The 14,564-nt window shown below is 46.3% G+C and overlaps 1 protein-coding gene across 1 annotated transcript in view; it reads left to right on the top strand.

Moving 5' to 3' along the window:
• Positions 1–791: 791 nt before the first annotated feature.
• Positions 792–14,564, top strand: part of SRD5A2 (steroid 5 alpha-reductase 2) — a 28,538-nt gene continuing 14,765 nt past the window's right edge. The window contains exon 1 of the mRNA XM_040553022.1: positions 792–1,274. Within this exon, the coding sequence (XP_040408956.1) occupies positions 991–1,274 (284 nt within the window). The 5' untranslated portion in view covers positions 792–990. The remainder of the gene's footprint in view (positions 1,275–14,564) is intronic.

The raw sequence follows: 14,564 nt of genomic DNA, 5'->3' as shown, positions 1-14,564 counted from the left end.
GCCTGGTGACAGGACGAGGGGGAATGGGCTAAAGTTGCGCCAGGGGAGGTTTAGGTTGGATATTAGGAAGAACTTCTTTACTGAAAGGGTTGTGAGGCATTGGAATGGGCTGCCCAGGGAAGTGGTTGAGTCACCATCCCTGGAGGTCTTTAAAAGACGTTTAGATGTAGCCCTTAGTGATATGGTTTAGCGGAGGACTTGTTAGTGTTAGGTCAGAGCTTGGACTTGGTGATCTTGGAGGTCTCTTCCAACCTAGATGATTCTGTGATTCTGTGATAGAATTCACAGCCTTGAGCTGATACGCCGCAATGGCCTGTAACACAGTTTAATGTTCTGCTAGCCCTCCTGCAGTAGCTCAATGCCTTGAAAATCCTGACTAAAACAGTGAAACAAACAAAAAAGCCTAATTCCTGAGCTGTGGTTTAAGTTAGGCTGCTGGCAAAACGGCTGTTGGGACCGGCAGGTTTCAGAGCACGCCCCAGAGCAAACCTTGGGGCACGCTGGGACCACCGTCACGCGAGCCTGGGCCTCTTCAGGAGCCCCGGCGCGCTCTGGTCCCGCCGGGCGTGAGCCCGTGTTCCCCGGGCCGTGCCGGGACACCCTCCCTCACCGCCCCGCTTCCACCCGCAGCCCCTCACGGGGCGCCCGCCCCTTCTCGTCGCCTCAGCGCGGCCGCGGGCGGCCCCGCGCCAACCGCCGCCCAACCGCCGCCCTAGCGGCCGTCGCCCGCGGGCCGTGCCCGGCGGCGGGCTGAGCGGGGCCGGGCCGAGCGGGGCCGGGCTGAGGGGGCGGCGGAGCCCCCCGCGGGGCGCAGCTCCCCTCGGGGCGGGCTGGGGCGCCGGCGAGCGAGGGGCTGCGCCCTCTGACGAGCCCAGGCGATGGGAGGCAGCGCGGCGGGGCGGGGTGACGGCCGCCGCCGCTCTAATAAGGCCGGGGCTGGCGGCGGCCGCCGGCCGTTCGCAGCGGTGCCCCGCGCCCCCCTCCCCGAGCATGCACTGCCTGCCCGGGCTGGTGCCGGCGCTCAGCTCGCTGCTGGGCGCCCTGGCGCTGCTGCAGCTCTCGCTGTACCTGCGGGTGCCGTCCCGCTACGGGAAGCACGAGGAGCGGCTGTGCCGGCCGCGGGGCCGGCTGCCGGCTCGCTGCGCCTGGTTCGTGCAGGAGCTGCCCTCCTTCCTGGTGCCCGCGCTGCTGCTGGCGCTGCGCAGCCCGCCCCGCCTCGAGCCGCTCGGCTGCCGCCTCCTCTGCTGCCTCTTCTGCTGGCACTACTTCTACAGGTACCCCCCGGGGAGCGGGGCGGCCGGGGGACGGCCGCGGGGACGGCCACGGGGCGGCCGGGGGAAGGAGCAGGTGGAAGGAAGGGCTCGCTGCCGCGCCGCGCCGGGGCAGAGCTGCGGGGGCCCGCCCGTCCCAGCCCCGAGGGCCGCCCGTCCCAGCCCCGAGGGCCGCCCGTCCCAGCCCCGCCGCGCTCGCTGCGATGAATTCGGTGTTTTCTCACCGGGAGCAAAAAGCGAGGGCAGAGCTCGCATCCTCTGCGGGCGAGCGCTTCTCGAGGCGGTTGAAGCGGCGCAGCCCTGCAGCCGTCACCCGGCTCTGCAGTCGGTGGGACGTGGTGCTGGAGGGCATCGCAGGAGTTTATCTCCTTGGATGCCGAGCCGAGTGTGTTTTGCCTGCTGCTGCCCTTCCATTTCCTGCGGGGTCTCATGAGGAGTTTGAACGCTGATTTTCTGCTCATGAAAGAGCTGACTTTTCGCAAATGGAGAGGGCAGGCGAAAACATTATGTCATTCTCTAGTAAAGAGAGATGTGACTTCTGAAGCAACAGCTTTCTGCTTCTTTTATCCCAAATCCTATTTCTGTTTCTTGCGTTTTCCTTCCCAGATATATAAAACATGCATGTGACAATTGAGCAAAATTGATTATTTGCAACTCAGCCACAATCAATATGTTGAAAATCCAGCAACAGTCTCTCAACAGACAGTTTAGGGATGCAGACCCTAAGATGTTGAAAATAAAACGGAAACCGGTTTTAAGGGCTAAAACACTTATTTTACAGATGTATTCATTATCACTAAGGTGGTCTTTGCTATACTAGCTGCTATATCAGCTGGAGGATGCTACCGGTGACACGTTAAGCTCCCGGAAAGCTAGATGTATTAATTGTGTGTAGTCATACTAAATTTAATTTAATGCATTCTGCTCTTCTCATGGATTTCTGATCGTTTCGGAAAAGGAAATCAATGAGCACCACTAGACAACTGAACGAGACATTACCCTACCGGAGTGCGTGTATCTGAGCCAGTGCCTTCTTTCCCAACATTTCTGCTAGACTTAGGCAGAAGCCCTGTGTTTTCATACTTCTTTTTCCTCAAACAGTTTGGAGATTCTTCTCATCTGTGGCCAGATTGTACTTTTTCCCTTGTAAAAATACAAGCTCTCATTTAGCCAAGTCTACATAACCACCTATTTTGTTTCTAGCATTGCACGTTACTCCAGTATTATTCTTACAGCGTGCAGCCTCTTCTCATGCAAGCCACTCGGAGATTCTTTTAAACCAATTAATATTCAAAATATCGCATTACATGCTAGTGCTCTGTTGTTACATAGAAGAGCAACAAAAAAAGAAAACGAAGAGTTTTTCTGGTTACAGATGTTTCACTGGTTTATGGTATTTGAGAAGAGGTTCAGCACTTTGATATAATATCCAGAGTTTATCTAATTTTTTTAAAATTATCTTCACTAGAATTGAACTAACAACAGTTTTAAATAATTTAATGTTTAAACTCGACTGCAAATATAATAAGTTAAATATAAAATTGATCATTAATAAAATTACATTTACTTAGTGGATGTAGCCTACTGCAGTTTTTCTGACTTTAAAATTTTGATGTGAATAAAGATGTTCTGGTTTTAGTTCTAAAATTATCTTACTAACTAATTTGTTCCTACTTTTGCTACTGATCATCTGATATCTGTATTTGAGCATTACTTTATGTTTGTATGAAAATATCCTCTAAAGAGAAAGTAAAGAGAAGTTTCTTCATATATTGTTGCATATTTTAGTGACAACTTTGTCTCCACAGGAAAGCTTTTATTGTTCCTAGTTTTGTCAGATCTCTTACACCAAACATGCATGTGGAAGAGAAGTTTTAAACAGGGGTATGCCTAGAAGGACAATGTGGATTATTAGAGAAACAGATTTTTAAAGACCACTATAATAGCTGTTCTGCCTTCCTCTATGCTGTGACCAACCGTGCTGCCCCAGCAGGTTATGTTTGACTGAAGCACCTAGTTCAGAATGTCTTCAAGTTTTGATCCGAAGACCATGGAAGATGGAGAATCCATCATTTTCTATGGAGAATCTGCTGTTTTCTTTGGTAGTTTAGTCTTGTGAATTCTTTCACTACCACTTAACGTGTTTAAAATGTTGTGCTTGAATAGGACTACTCTTGATTTCTTCCCAGTGTTGCTTGTTGCTTCTTGCTCTATGCTAATTTAAAGCACTCTGTAGTATCCTTTAGTATTTTCTGACCATGGTATCACTTATACGGTAATCAGATCATCTTTCAACCTGCTTGTTACAGAGCTGTCAGGTCCTCTGTCTGCACTGGTGTGATCCAGATAGTACAGGAGCACATGATCGTATTTCTGATGAATTGGCTAATGCACATGATACGGTGCTTATAAAAGATTTATGTTTTTATGGTGGCTTTCTGCCAGCTACAGGGGAATGGACATTACCCGATCTGACACAGAGCGGTGCAGACACATGGTACCTCATCCAGCATGAAGTTTGTCAGGATAAAGTTACCTTTTCATAAATTTAGGAACAGGTTTAAATGAGCATAATGATTTTGTCCTGCTTTTGCATGTGGTGTCACATAGCTGCAACATTTTTGATTTGATCTGAGATATCATCCCCAAACCAGATTTATCACAGCACTGAACCACGGCTGAAGGCCATCAATGCAAGGCAGTTTTTCCCTCCCTGGAAACTTTTTTTTCCTCTCCTCCTTTCCTACATCCATTTTAAAATGAAGACCTCAGTGTTGGCTGTAGCACGTAATATCCAAGTTGTAGTACCGTATCTAGAGACACCAGCACCTTCCCGTTCCCATGCTTACAGATCAGAGAACGCCTTCTGCTTCGGAGTGACACCGGGAAGCCCTGTGTTTCCAGGCTCCTTTGAGCACCCCGGAGCTGGTGCTCGCTAAGGTTACAGTCCCCGTTGGGGACGGTTAGTGTGTGCGCTCTTCGCTTTGGAAGTAATTTTCTGAATGGGCTCAGCGCTCGGTGCAGCTGGCCGACCCGCACTGATGCTCACCACTCGCCTAGAATTTGTGCCATCTGCCAGCTTTTTCGGCGCTGCTTTTGTATCTGCTGCCAGGTCGTTGAGGAATAGGGTGGAGCGTGGCAGGGACCCCATAACCCTTTCCTAGAAAGTCCCGGGGTTGATGCCGCTGGCTCCTGGGGCGGGCTTCGCCGGAGCGCCCTGCCCGCCTGGCGGAGGTGCTCCCGCACCCAGCCCGCCGCCGGGAGGGGACGAGGCGGGGTCCGAGGAGCCTGTCCGCGGCCCCACACCGAGCCCCGCTGCCGGAGGAGGATGCCAGGAGACCTCCCCCGCCTTCCCTCCTCGCCCGGCAGCCGCCGTGGGGAAGCAGGGCGCTCTCCAGCCTTCTCGGCCACCGCTAGGCAGCAGCCTCTCTCTTCGTGGCAAGCACAAGACGGTGCGTTCCCTGTGGCCGCCGGGGAGAGCTAAAAGGCACTCTGTGCCTGCTGCTTTGGGGGTGGGGGGAGCAAACGGGGGAATCCCAAATGTTCCCCCCCACCTTTGCTATCTGTAGCTGGCCAACTCTTCGACTCTCCGTGTGCGCTGTATTACCGCAGCATGGTGTAAATTTAATCAAATCCAGAGGCCCTACGGTGCTAAAGAAAACATCCCATAAAAATTTGAACTTATCACATCTGTTTTAGGTAAGCTCACAGCTTCTTCACTTTCATATGGAAGGGTCTGTGATAGCAGGGCCTCCAAAACTGATGGGCTGGGAAGGCAGAGAAGAGAAGGAAGAAAGTGAGAGAAGCACTGAACGCCAAGTCTGCCATCTGTATCTGCAGTCTCTAGGAAAAGCTGTCTGTAAGCAGAAAATGATGAGTGGAATGAGATTTATGTACAGGAATAGTTCTTGTCATAAATTACTTATAAAGGATTGTGGTTTGAAATGTAGTTTGTAATACAGCCTTTCCTGTGAGAGGGGCTGTGTTGGTTCAGGAATGCAGTGAGGATGCCAGCTGAAGTCCTCAGGTGGAGTGGGGGGGGGGGGAGCCTGTTCACTGCATTTCCATTTTGCATCCCATTCAAGAACCAAAGGGAAACAGGATATAAGAGGATGAGAGGGAGCGATCACAATCAAATTCCATATAAACCTTAAAGCTGCATTTCTCTTAGAACTCAGACCAGGCAAGAAAAGAGAAAGACAGAGTGGTGGGGGAGCAGAGGAGATGCCAACTTCAACAGTCACGGAGAAAGTCTTGTCTTACTGAGCTACAAACACAACCTTTTACTCTGTTAGTATAAAATAAATAAATAAATAATAAATTTACTGTTTTCATTTTGAAGTGTGCTCTAGCAGTCTGACAGGCATTAGGCAGGCTGGTCTTTCAGAGACAACTGAATCCTCAGCCCCCTTTGGTTACAGGTGACCCATTTGGTGCGCCTGTACTTAGTTTTCTACAAGTAGAGATCATTCTAAAAAAATCAGGGAAAACCAACTTTCATGGCTAAAGAATGGGAAACCAGGAACATTTGAACCCTGCACAAGTCTTTTATGCATCTCTTGGCCTGTACTCCTCCCTCCAAAAACAAATTGGGGTTAGAAAGAAAAAGCTGCTCCCTCTCCCCATGCTCTGCAGAACGGGCTCATCCAGTCTTCTTAAGCCTGCCTGTACCGCCCAGTTGGTCAGGCATGTGCAGCATTCACCTGGACACACTTTTCTTTTTGTCTTGTAGGTGTGCCTACTCATGAACAGTGAGAGAATTAGCTCATAATTTTTAGTGGTATTTTGTACTGGTTTATAATGGGGTTTTATTATGTTTTTTTTTTTTTTTTTTTTTTTGAAACACCGAGTAGACAAGCAGAGATTAGATTAAGTTTAAACTGTATGTTTCTAAGTAGGAGTCTCCTGGCTAATAGTAGATATAATCAGACCATATAATAGCCACAAGCTTCAATCCAGAAATTATTTTTCCCCAAAGAAATACCTATTTTATCTTTTGTTCTTAGAAAGTCATCATCATTAATTGTCAAGAACTAAAGATATTTCAACAGTGGCCTCTTGAAACCTCTACCATTCATCTCCCAGCACACAACATGCAGGTATTTGACAAGTAACAAATACAATTCTCTGTTTTGCTTCACCTCGATTCTTTGCATTAGACCCTAACCACATACCTTTTGGCTTTTACCAGCCACCCAGTAACACATTTGCATTCCCTCTTCTGTTTGGACTTAACTCTAGATCTGGTAATGATATCCCTAGAGGAGGCTGGCCATTCACTCTGCCTCCTTCATGCATTCTTTGCTGTTCAGTCAATGATTTTAACTTTTTGCAATTCATCCCAGCGAGTTTCAGTAATGACAACCGTATCCAGTTTCATCTCATCAGTGAAAATATTATATTCATTGCTGTTTCTACCCAGGTTCCTCAAATTAGTGTGTAAATAGTCAACCAAAACATCTCAGCATGCTTTGCCACGGAAGTGTAAAATGTTCACATACCCAGTGCTGGTATTGAGTTTGCTTCCTTGCAGTCTCCTCTAGTGTTATTAAATACCCTCATAATTATTCCCTTATAATTCAATAGTAGCTGATTACCTTCATCACTGTTAGTACAAATAGTCTCATCTATATGTTCCTTTTCCATTGGAAAAAGGCCTAACATTACAGACACCTGCAGTTGTTGCCCAGCCTAAAGTGTACCCACATAATTTTTCCTTTTGTCCCTTGACTGGAAAAATTTCTTCAGAGGTATTGTAGAATCATAGAATATCTTGAGTTGGAAAGGACCCACAAGGATCATCGAGTCCAACTCCTGGGTTCCCAAAGGACTACCCAAAAATCAGACCTTATGTCTGAGAGCGTTGTCCAAACACGTCTTGAACTCTGGCAGCTCTGTGCTGTGACCACTGCCTGGGGAAGCCAGTGCCCGACCCCCCTCTGGGTGCAGAACCTTTCCCTAACACCCAGCCTGACCCTCCCCTGTCCCAGCTCCATGCCGTTTCCTCGGGTCCTGTCACTGTCCCCAGAGAGCAGAGCTCAGCGCCTGCCCCTCCGCTCCCCTCGTGAGGGAGCTGCAGGCCGCCATGAGGCCTCCCCTCAGCCTGCTCTGCTCTGGGCTGAACAAACCAAGGGACCTCAGCTGCTTCCCATACCTTTTGCCCTGTAGACCCTTCACCATCTTTGTAGCCCTCCTTTGGACACTCTTTAATAGTTTTATGTCTTTTTAATACTGTGGTGCCCCAAACCGCTCACAGTACTTGAGGTGAGGCTGTACCAGCGCAGAGCAGAGAAGGACAATCCCTTCCCTCAACCAGCTTGCAATGCCATGCCTGATGCACCCCAGAGTACGGTTGGACCTCCTGGCCCCCAAGGCACACTGCTGACTCACGTTCAGCTTGCTGTCAACCAAAACCCCCAGATCCCTTAGGTGACTTACACTCTTATCTTTCTTCACATCTTTTCAAGACAGAGTGCCTGTTATCAGTATATTTCTACATGATGCCAATTAATCTGTGATATTTTGTATTACCAGGCAGCTTTAGAAAACCTTTCTTTTTTTTTTAGTTTATAACTGAGGTTTTCTTCCCAGATAGGCATTACTGTGTGCCGTTCTCTTGTTCTCCATTCCCCATCATGCCCACTCCTCCTGCTGTGCCACCTAAGGCAGTAATTCCCAAATTTGGTTGTTCAAGAAGGTTTTTTTTTTTTTCTTTTTTTTTTTTGTATGTGTGTGTGTGTGCTGCCCATCATTACAATTTAGCACTCCAGACTATACCTGTTGTCTCGCAGTCAGTCAACTGGCTTCATATACCAAGTGTCTATTCTGTCCTCTGGAAGGAAAGGAAGGTATGGTACATGCAGAGCAGATCACAGAAGTTTTTTCTCCTTGTTCCATCTCTGCTACCTGGAGCAGGGCCATAGCTAAAGCAGTGTTTGTGCTTCCTCTGAAGCACCTCAGTCAGTCACTCCCGTTTGCCTGTCACTGATAAATAAAGGCTCGGTGGGTGCTCAGTCCCAGCCACTCTGGAGAGAGCCGTTCAAATTGCAGAGACCTGAAGTCCCAGCCATGAGGCAGTCACCAAGGCACAAGTAGGTCCCTCTGATCTCACTCAGGTGGGCTTCCTCACCTCAGTGAGGAAGTTACAATGCTCTGTACCCTGGGAGTTTAAAGCCTTGTGGAAAGATACATGCTGAGCACTGAACTCCGCTGAGCTTCAGTTAGACTGATGAGAATGTAAAGATTTGTATCTGCATTACCAGATTCCTGCTGATGATATTTGAAAAGCAGAATTGTAAAGGAGTAAACTAAGAGAAAAAAGACTACATTATATGCAGGAGTCTTAGTAAATGTTTTTACTTTAAAATAATATTCCTTCTACCAAACAAGGAAATTACTTATTTTGATCATGGGAAGTCTACAGTATTCCTTTATTAGGGCTGCTCTTTTAAGTATAAAATAAAAAGCGTGGGAGAAGAGCTAAGGTTTATTCCATACACGTGGCAGAAATTTTCACAAGCCCCTTTGTGTATTGAAAAGTTTATACACTTAGGTCATTTCCTAGTTCTGGGGATCTCAGGTAAGAATAAAAACCTGTGAAACAATCTTGTACTATTCCGATTATAAATATGTACACATTCCAGACACTGCATCTGTTGGACTACCTGTGGTGATATTCTTGCTATCTCCTTCAAAATTAAAGTCATCTTGGTCAAGTAGAATTATACTAAAGAACTATTTTCAAACTGTTAATCAAATAACCATTCTTACGTTACACACCTTGAAGTGCCGTTCTCTTCTTCTAGATGTTGATTTAAATGTGGCAGGTGAATTGATCAGTAGTCACTCACAGTTGACATTTGTCATATATATGACCATTTTGCTTACAACTGTGCTAAATTTCACCAACCTAATCCAACACTTCTCATGCTAGGAGGCTGCCACCTGGAAAAGTCTTTGGAAAACGTCCCTGTATAAAGGTTGTCTGCAAAGAGATATGTTGTCTACCAGAGGAAGTGAGTGGGTTTGCCTATCTGTGACGTTAAGGAGCACATCACTTCCCTGGCAGGACTACACTGGAACAGATGCCAGGGCCGAGCGAGGACTTACGTCACTTTGACATACTGGTGAAGATGGCTTGGATTGCCTTGCTAAAAAGCCAAATCCCTTTAAACTAGGCCTTCATGCCACCATCTGAGTAAGCTGGCTGGGCTACTCAAAGCAGTCTAATCACATAAGTGTGTTCTCCTGGTAGAGATGCACATTAAAGCAGTGTGGCCAGCAGAACTAGGGCAGTGACCGTCCCTCTGTACTCAGCACTGGTGAGGCCGCACCTTGAGTGCTGTGTCCAGTGTCGGGCCCCTCACTACCAGGTGGACATTGAGGTGCTGGAGCATGGGCAGAGCAGAATGACCACGCTGGTGAAGGGACTGGCAAACCAGGCTTGTGAAGGGCAGCGGAGGGAACCAGGGCTGTTCAGTCTGGAGAGGAGGAGACTGAGGGGGGGCCTTGTTGTGCTCTACAGCTGCCTGAAAGGAGCTTGCAGCGAGAAGGGGGTTGGTCCCTTTTATCTCAAGTGACAAGGAAGGGGTCTCAAGTTGTGCCGGGGAGGTTTAGGTTGGATATCAGGAAGAATTTCTTCACCAAAAAGGTGGTCAAGCATTGGAAGAAGCTGCCCAGGGAGGTGGTGGAGTGGCCATCCCTAGAGGTGTTTAAGAGACGAGTGGATGCGGTGCTTAGGGACGTGGTTTGGCGACGGAACTTGGTAGTGTTGGGTGGGGGCTGGTCTTGATGATCTTGGAGGTCTTCCCCAGCCTGAATGATTCTGTGATTTTAAGTGCCCTACTAAGTGATGCAGAATACCTCTGGAGAGTGTTGTCCTAAGCAGACCTTTCAGTGACTCCTGTCACACACCTGGGGCAGGAAAATGCATGTGCATCTATAAAACTTTTGCTGCTCCTGAGAACAATGAAGGGGAGAAACAAAAGTTGTGTTTACGTTATGCTATTGAGTTCTTTGTCTGTGTTTTCTTCTCCTTATAACCTTAAAAAAAGAAAAGAATCATCAAAGCGTTTGTGTTTTCAAACTTGGCCTGGGTTAAGGTTACTAATGTGTAGAGATGTATCTCTGGCTGTTCCCAGCAAAAGCAATTTAAACTTGGCGGAGTTGTTTCTGGGAAATGCATTTGTATTTGTTCAGGGACATAAAGTTTGTCAACTAACATCTTTAGAGTCTACTTGTGCTGAGCAGTTCTGGTTCATCTGAGGCAATAAGCAGGACCAAAGTGTGTGAGCCTACAATCTAGCCAAGTATTGTCCAGGCCAGCACTGCAAGGGCAGAGCAGCACTTCTCATGCATTTCAGGCTGGTAGGGTACTCAACAGGGGGGAAAGGGTCCCCTGTCTGGAGTCCTGTCAGCGAGCAATAGGAAAATACAACTTGTCTTGAATGCAGTTAAATGAAAAATACTGTGAGGCTTATGGTCAGGGATAAATGGCAAGAGATAAAAAGGTCAGGTGAAAGAGCAGAACAGGAAAGGGCTAGTAGGAGAAATGTTAGAAACAGCAAGGACTGAGAAGAAATGGAAGGGAAAAATTGCTAGAGGACAGTATTGGGGTAAATCTGGGGAACAAAAGACACTAATACTGATGTTTTCTATGAATTGAGTGTTTCACTTAGCAATTTTATGAGTTAGGAAATCTTTTGATGTAGTATGTAGTTTGGAAGGGAGCAAAGCTGGCTGTGACTCAGTGTCAGCCGATGATAGCTCTTCTCATCACCAAAAAAAGAAAAAAAGAAAAAAAAAAAAAGATTGTATTAAGATTCTGACCATTTTAGTGTGAACACAAACTCAGGACCTCATCTGGACATCTCAGATTCTGTTCCTCTCTGTGTCTGTACTGCCATGGATGCCATGAGGTCATACAGGTTCAGAAGTAATTTGGATTACTACCTGTTCAAATGAAAGACATTCAACCAATGTTCTTCAAAATGTGAACCTAAGGATTTAGAAATGATAATTTCCAACTTTAACATTTTTTACTGTTTTAGAAGTAGAACAACTTTTTAGCTATCGGCTGTAGACATTGATCAGATTAACTGCTGATAGAAGGCTATGTCTGAGATTCTGACTTATAATGGCAGGATGCTACCAATTACAGGAGCGGAGGTGTGGGAGGTATTGAAAACTAATCAAATTGAACATACTCAGTACTCCTCAAGACCTAGGACACATGTCTATGCAAATGTGAGTCTCCAGGACATTTTAGCATGGACCTGACTTCCTCTAATTTTTAGACATGCAAGCTGGAGTTCCATATTTTTTGTTTGTGCTTTCCATTTCTAGTTTCTATAGTCTACTGGTTAAAATGATTATACTAATCAACAGCCCTTCAAATGCAGCATGGGCTCCAAGAGTTTAAGTGTTGCAATAAGCAGTTTTTCTGCTTTGTCATCATAATGGTATATTTTGGCCTTTGAATTTCTGTCTTCCTTCAAAAATCAAGCTCATCCTTATTGCTTTTGAATTAGTTTGAAATATAGACTCAGCTGAGGACAGAGCTTGGTCTGACACATGGAATTTAATGACGCACCATGTTTTTAATCAGACTAATGCAAGACATTTGTTTTAACTAAGCTGACTGCGCAAAGCTGTCAGAGATGAAAAATAATTTGAAATCTTGTAATTGTTCAGTTAAATGTGTTTTTGAATGTGTGCAGGGAACAAGTCTGTTAAAAGGCCTGAAGTTTTCTTATGAAAGAATTAGGCTCCAAACTTGGAAAAAAATGTATGTAGTGTTTCTGGTCGTTACGGTTATGAAGAAGACTTTCCGAACATGAGACAAGCCCAAACTGCTGCAGAAGTTTATTGCTGAGTCTTTCAGTTTCTTAGAGCATGTCATCGCATATTAAGAAACAAGGAAGAAGATGACCCAGTGATGCACTTCTGAACCCTGTGGGCTGTGGTGAAACAGTCAGAAATCTTTCTACCATTAGCCTGCTGCATGGTGAAAGGCAGAAGCACTCTCAGCAGAGGTAGGGCCTTAAACTGCTTTAATTTATGACCTCAGTTTTCTCACAGGTCTTTTATTTATTTATATTTTTTTTTTCCAGCAACACACAGCTCACAATCTCAAACTGCTTAATGTAGCTGAATAAACAACACAGATGTGTCAAGTCTGCAGACTTGGGGTGAGACTGCCAGGTAGCTGCTGGCTGTCACCACATGCACTCGTGACCTTAGGTCTGTTTCTCAGTCTTCCGTAGTCCCCAAATGTCCCTCCTGCTCTGTGAGCCCCTGTCACAGACACAGCTGCTCAGGCTGATCAGCAAGGCAGCTGGGAGCCTGCTTGCCTTGTGTGGGAGCAGTGAGCACGCTGCCTCTGAACACATGCTCACAGGTCCCCAAGTGTGGACGTGCTCCCCAGCTAGAGACTGGCACTGGAAAGCCTCCTCCACCAGGTTCCTGGCCCGTTCCTCCTTCACACAAGCCAATTGCATGGGCACTTAAGACAGCGGGAGAAGAAACCCAGGAGGACCTGGTCCTCACCTCCACAAGTGCCCAACATTGCTACTGGAACTAACAGCCAGTCTCTGCTGCTCTCTACCATAGCAGCTGTGTAGATCAATGCTGTTATATGTCCAAATTATGCAAGAGTTTATAGTTTATCAAAAACTGACCCTGTGGAGGCAGTGCAAAGCCGAATGGAATTCAGAATTAAATAATTTAGGAAGCACGACACATTTTCATGGACAAGTCAATGTAAACTGTACTAATACTGTGTCATGGTTGAGTCATTTCCAGCTACAGGATCCGGAAAATCTGTTGTAGAGGGAACAAAGAGCTGTTTGGGAGCCCAAGAGAAGCAATCCTGTTGCTAAAGGTATTCAGCTATAATTGCAAAGGGAGAGGGACAAAGGTGAAAGAACTACAAGAAAGAGAGGCAGAGTGCAGTTGTTGGGTAGCAAGAGAGACAAATCTTGACTAGAGAAAAAAAAAACAAACAAAAAAAAAGCAAACATGAGGAACCATAAAGGAGGCAAGAATCTGAAGAAGGAAGGACAAGAAAAGACAAAGTCAGGAAGGCTGGAAGAGCAAAATGGAGAAAGAGCAGAAGTTTAGGCTTAAAAGAGGACAAAAAGGTCCTTACTGGACAGGAAAAAGCCAGTTAAGAATGTTTTAAATACTACTAGCATGTGTCTTGCAACTCTCCAAGGGCTTTCTGAACAGATATAAAGGTTGGTGTATGTTGGTAGGATACAGTCTGACCAAGATGTAACTTTGCAGAGGGTTAGCTTACCAACTGTCTGGTTTTCTTTGGTCATTTCTCAGCCCCATGTGAGCCACTTGTGGGAAATAATTACACTTTCTCTGATAAGTGCAGTTGTAAGAGCACAGATTTGTGCATCCTTGGATTGTGTACCATTTTTCATGTAGATGTGTCCTTTTGTTCTGCTCACACTCTGAGCCTCTGTGAACTCTTTCAGCTCTCCGCTCCAGTGGAGCAGCGAGTTTTTTGAAGTGCATAGCACAGTGTCTGGTTAAGTTACTCTGGCACATGTTTCATGCCTTTGGCAGGCACCCATAGTTTAGCAATAGGAACAAAGTGATCTGTCTTCATAAATATCAAGTGGTTATTTCTGGAGAAGAAAAGAGTGAGATACCTTGCTGAAATATATGCTTTATCTGGCTGAGCCTTTGACACACCATTGCTTAGATAAAACAAACTCTCTCTTAATCGTTATGTACCGCTGTCCTTTAGATACCAGCAATTAGTAGAGGCAAGCATGAAGCACTGTGGTTGGTATCTGCACGTTTGTCTTCACCGCAGTCCATCTTTTCATATTGACCCTAGTCCTGTCCTCTACCACTCATACAATTTTAAATCTGGACCAAGTTTAGTTAGGGTTTCAACTGAGATAGCTGGCCTGGCGTTGGGTTCAGTCTGCAGCCTGAGTAAGAGGTTTTGCTCTTGCTAGTTTGTTGTTGTTGTTGTTGTTGTTCAGCTAATTCCAGATCTCATCCCTCCTCCCCAGCTTCCTCTCACCAAGATAGCTCCAAGTTCCCACTCTCGGACAGTTCTTCCTGGCCACATATAGTCCTGGAATTTTCTTCTCAGTGCTTTGGCCTGTAAGGACAAAATTAGCACAGGAGAGGCCTCCACGAGCTCCAGTGTCCTGTAATGACCAAGCCTGCAACAGCCCAGAATTGTAATTGCAGGGTAAATTACAGAGAATAAGGAACGACGATCGGTCTAAACATCATTCCTGATGGGCATTTCTCTGACTTGACCTT

Source organism: Cygnus olor, chromosome 3 (assembly GCF_009769625.2).
Source record: "Cygnus olor isolate bCygOlo1 chromosome 3, bCygOlo1.pri.v2, whole genome shotgun sequence".
NCBI lineage: Eukaryota > Metazoa > Chordata > Aves > Anseriformes > Anatidae > Cygnus > Cygnus olor.
The sequence above is the reverse complement of the archived record's forward strand: the minus strand, read 5'-3'. Positions and strand labels throughout refer to the sequence as shown.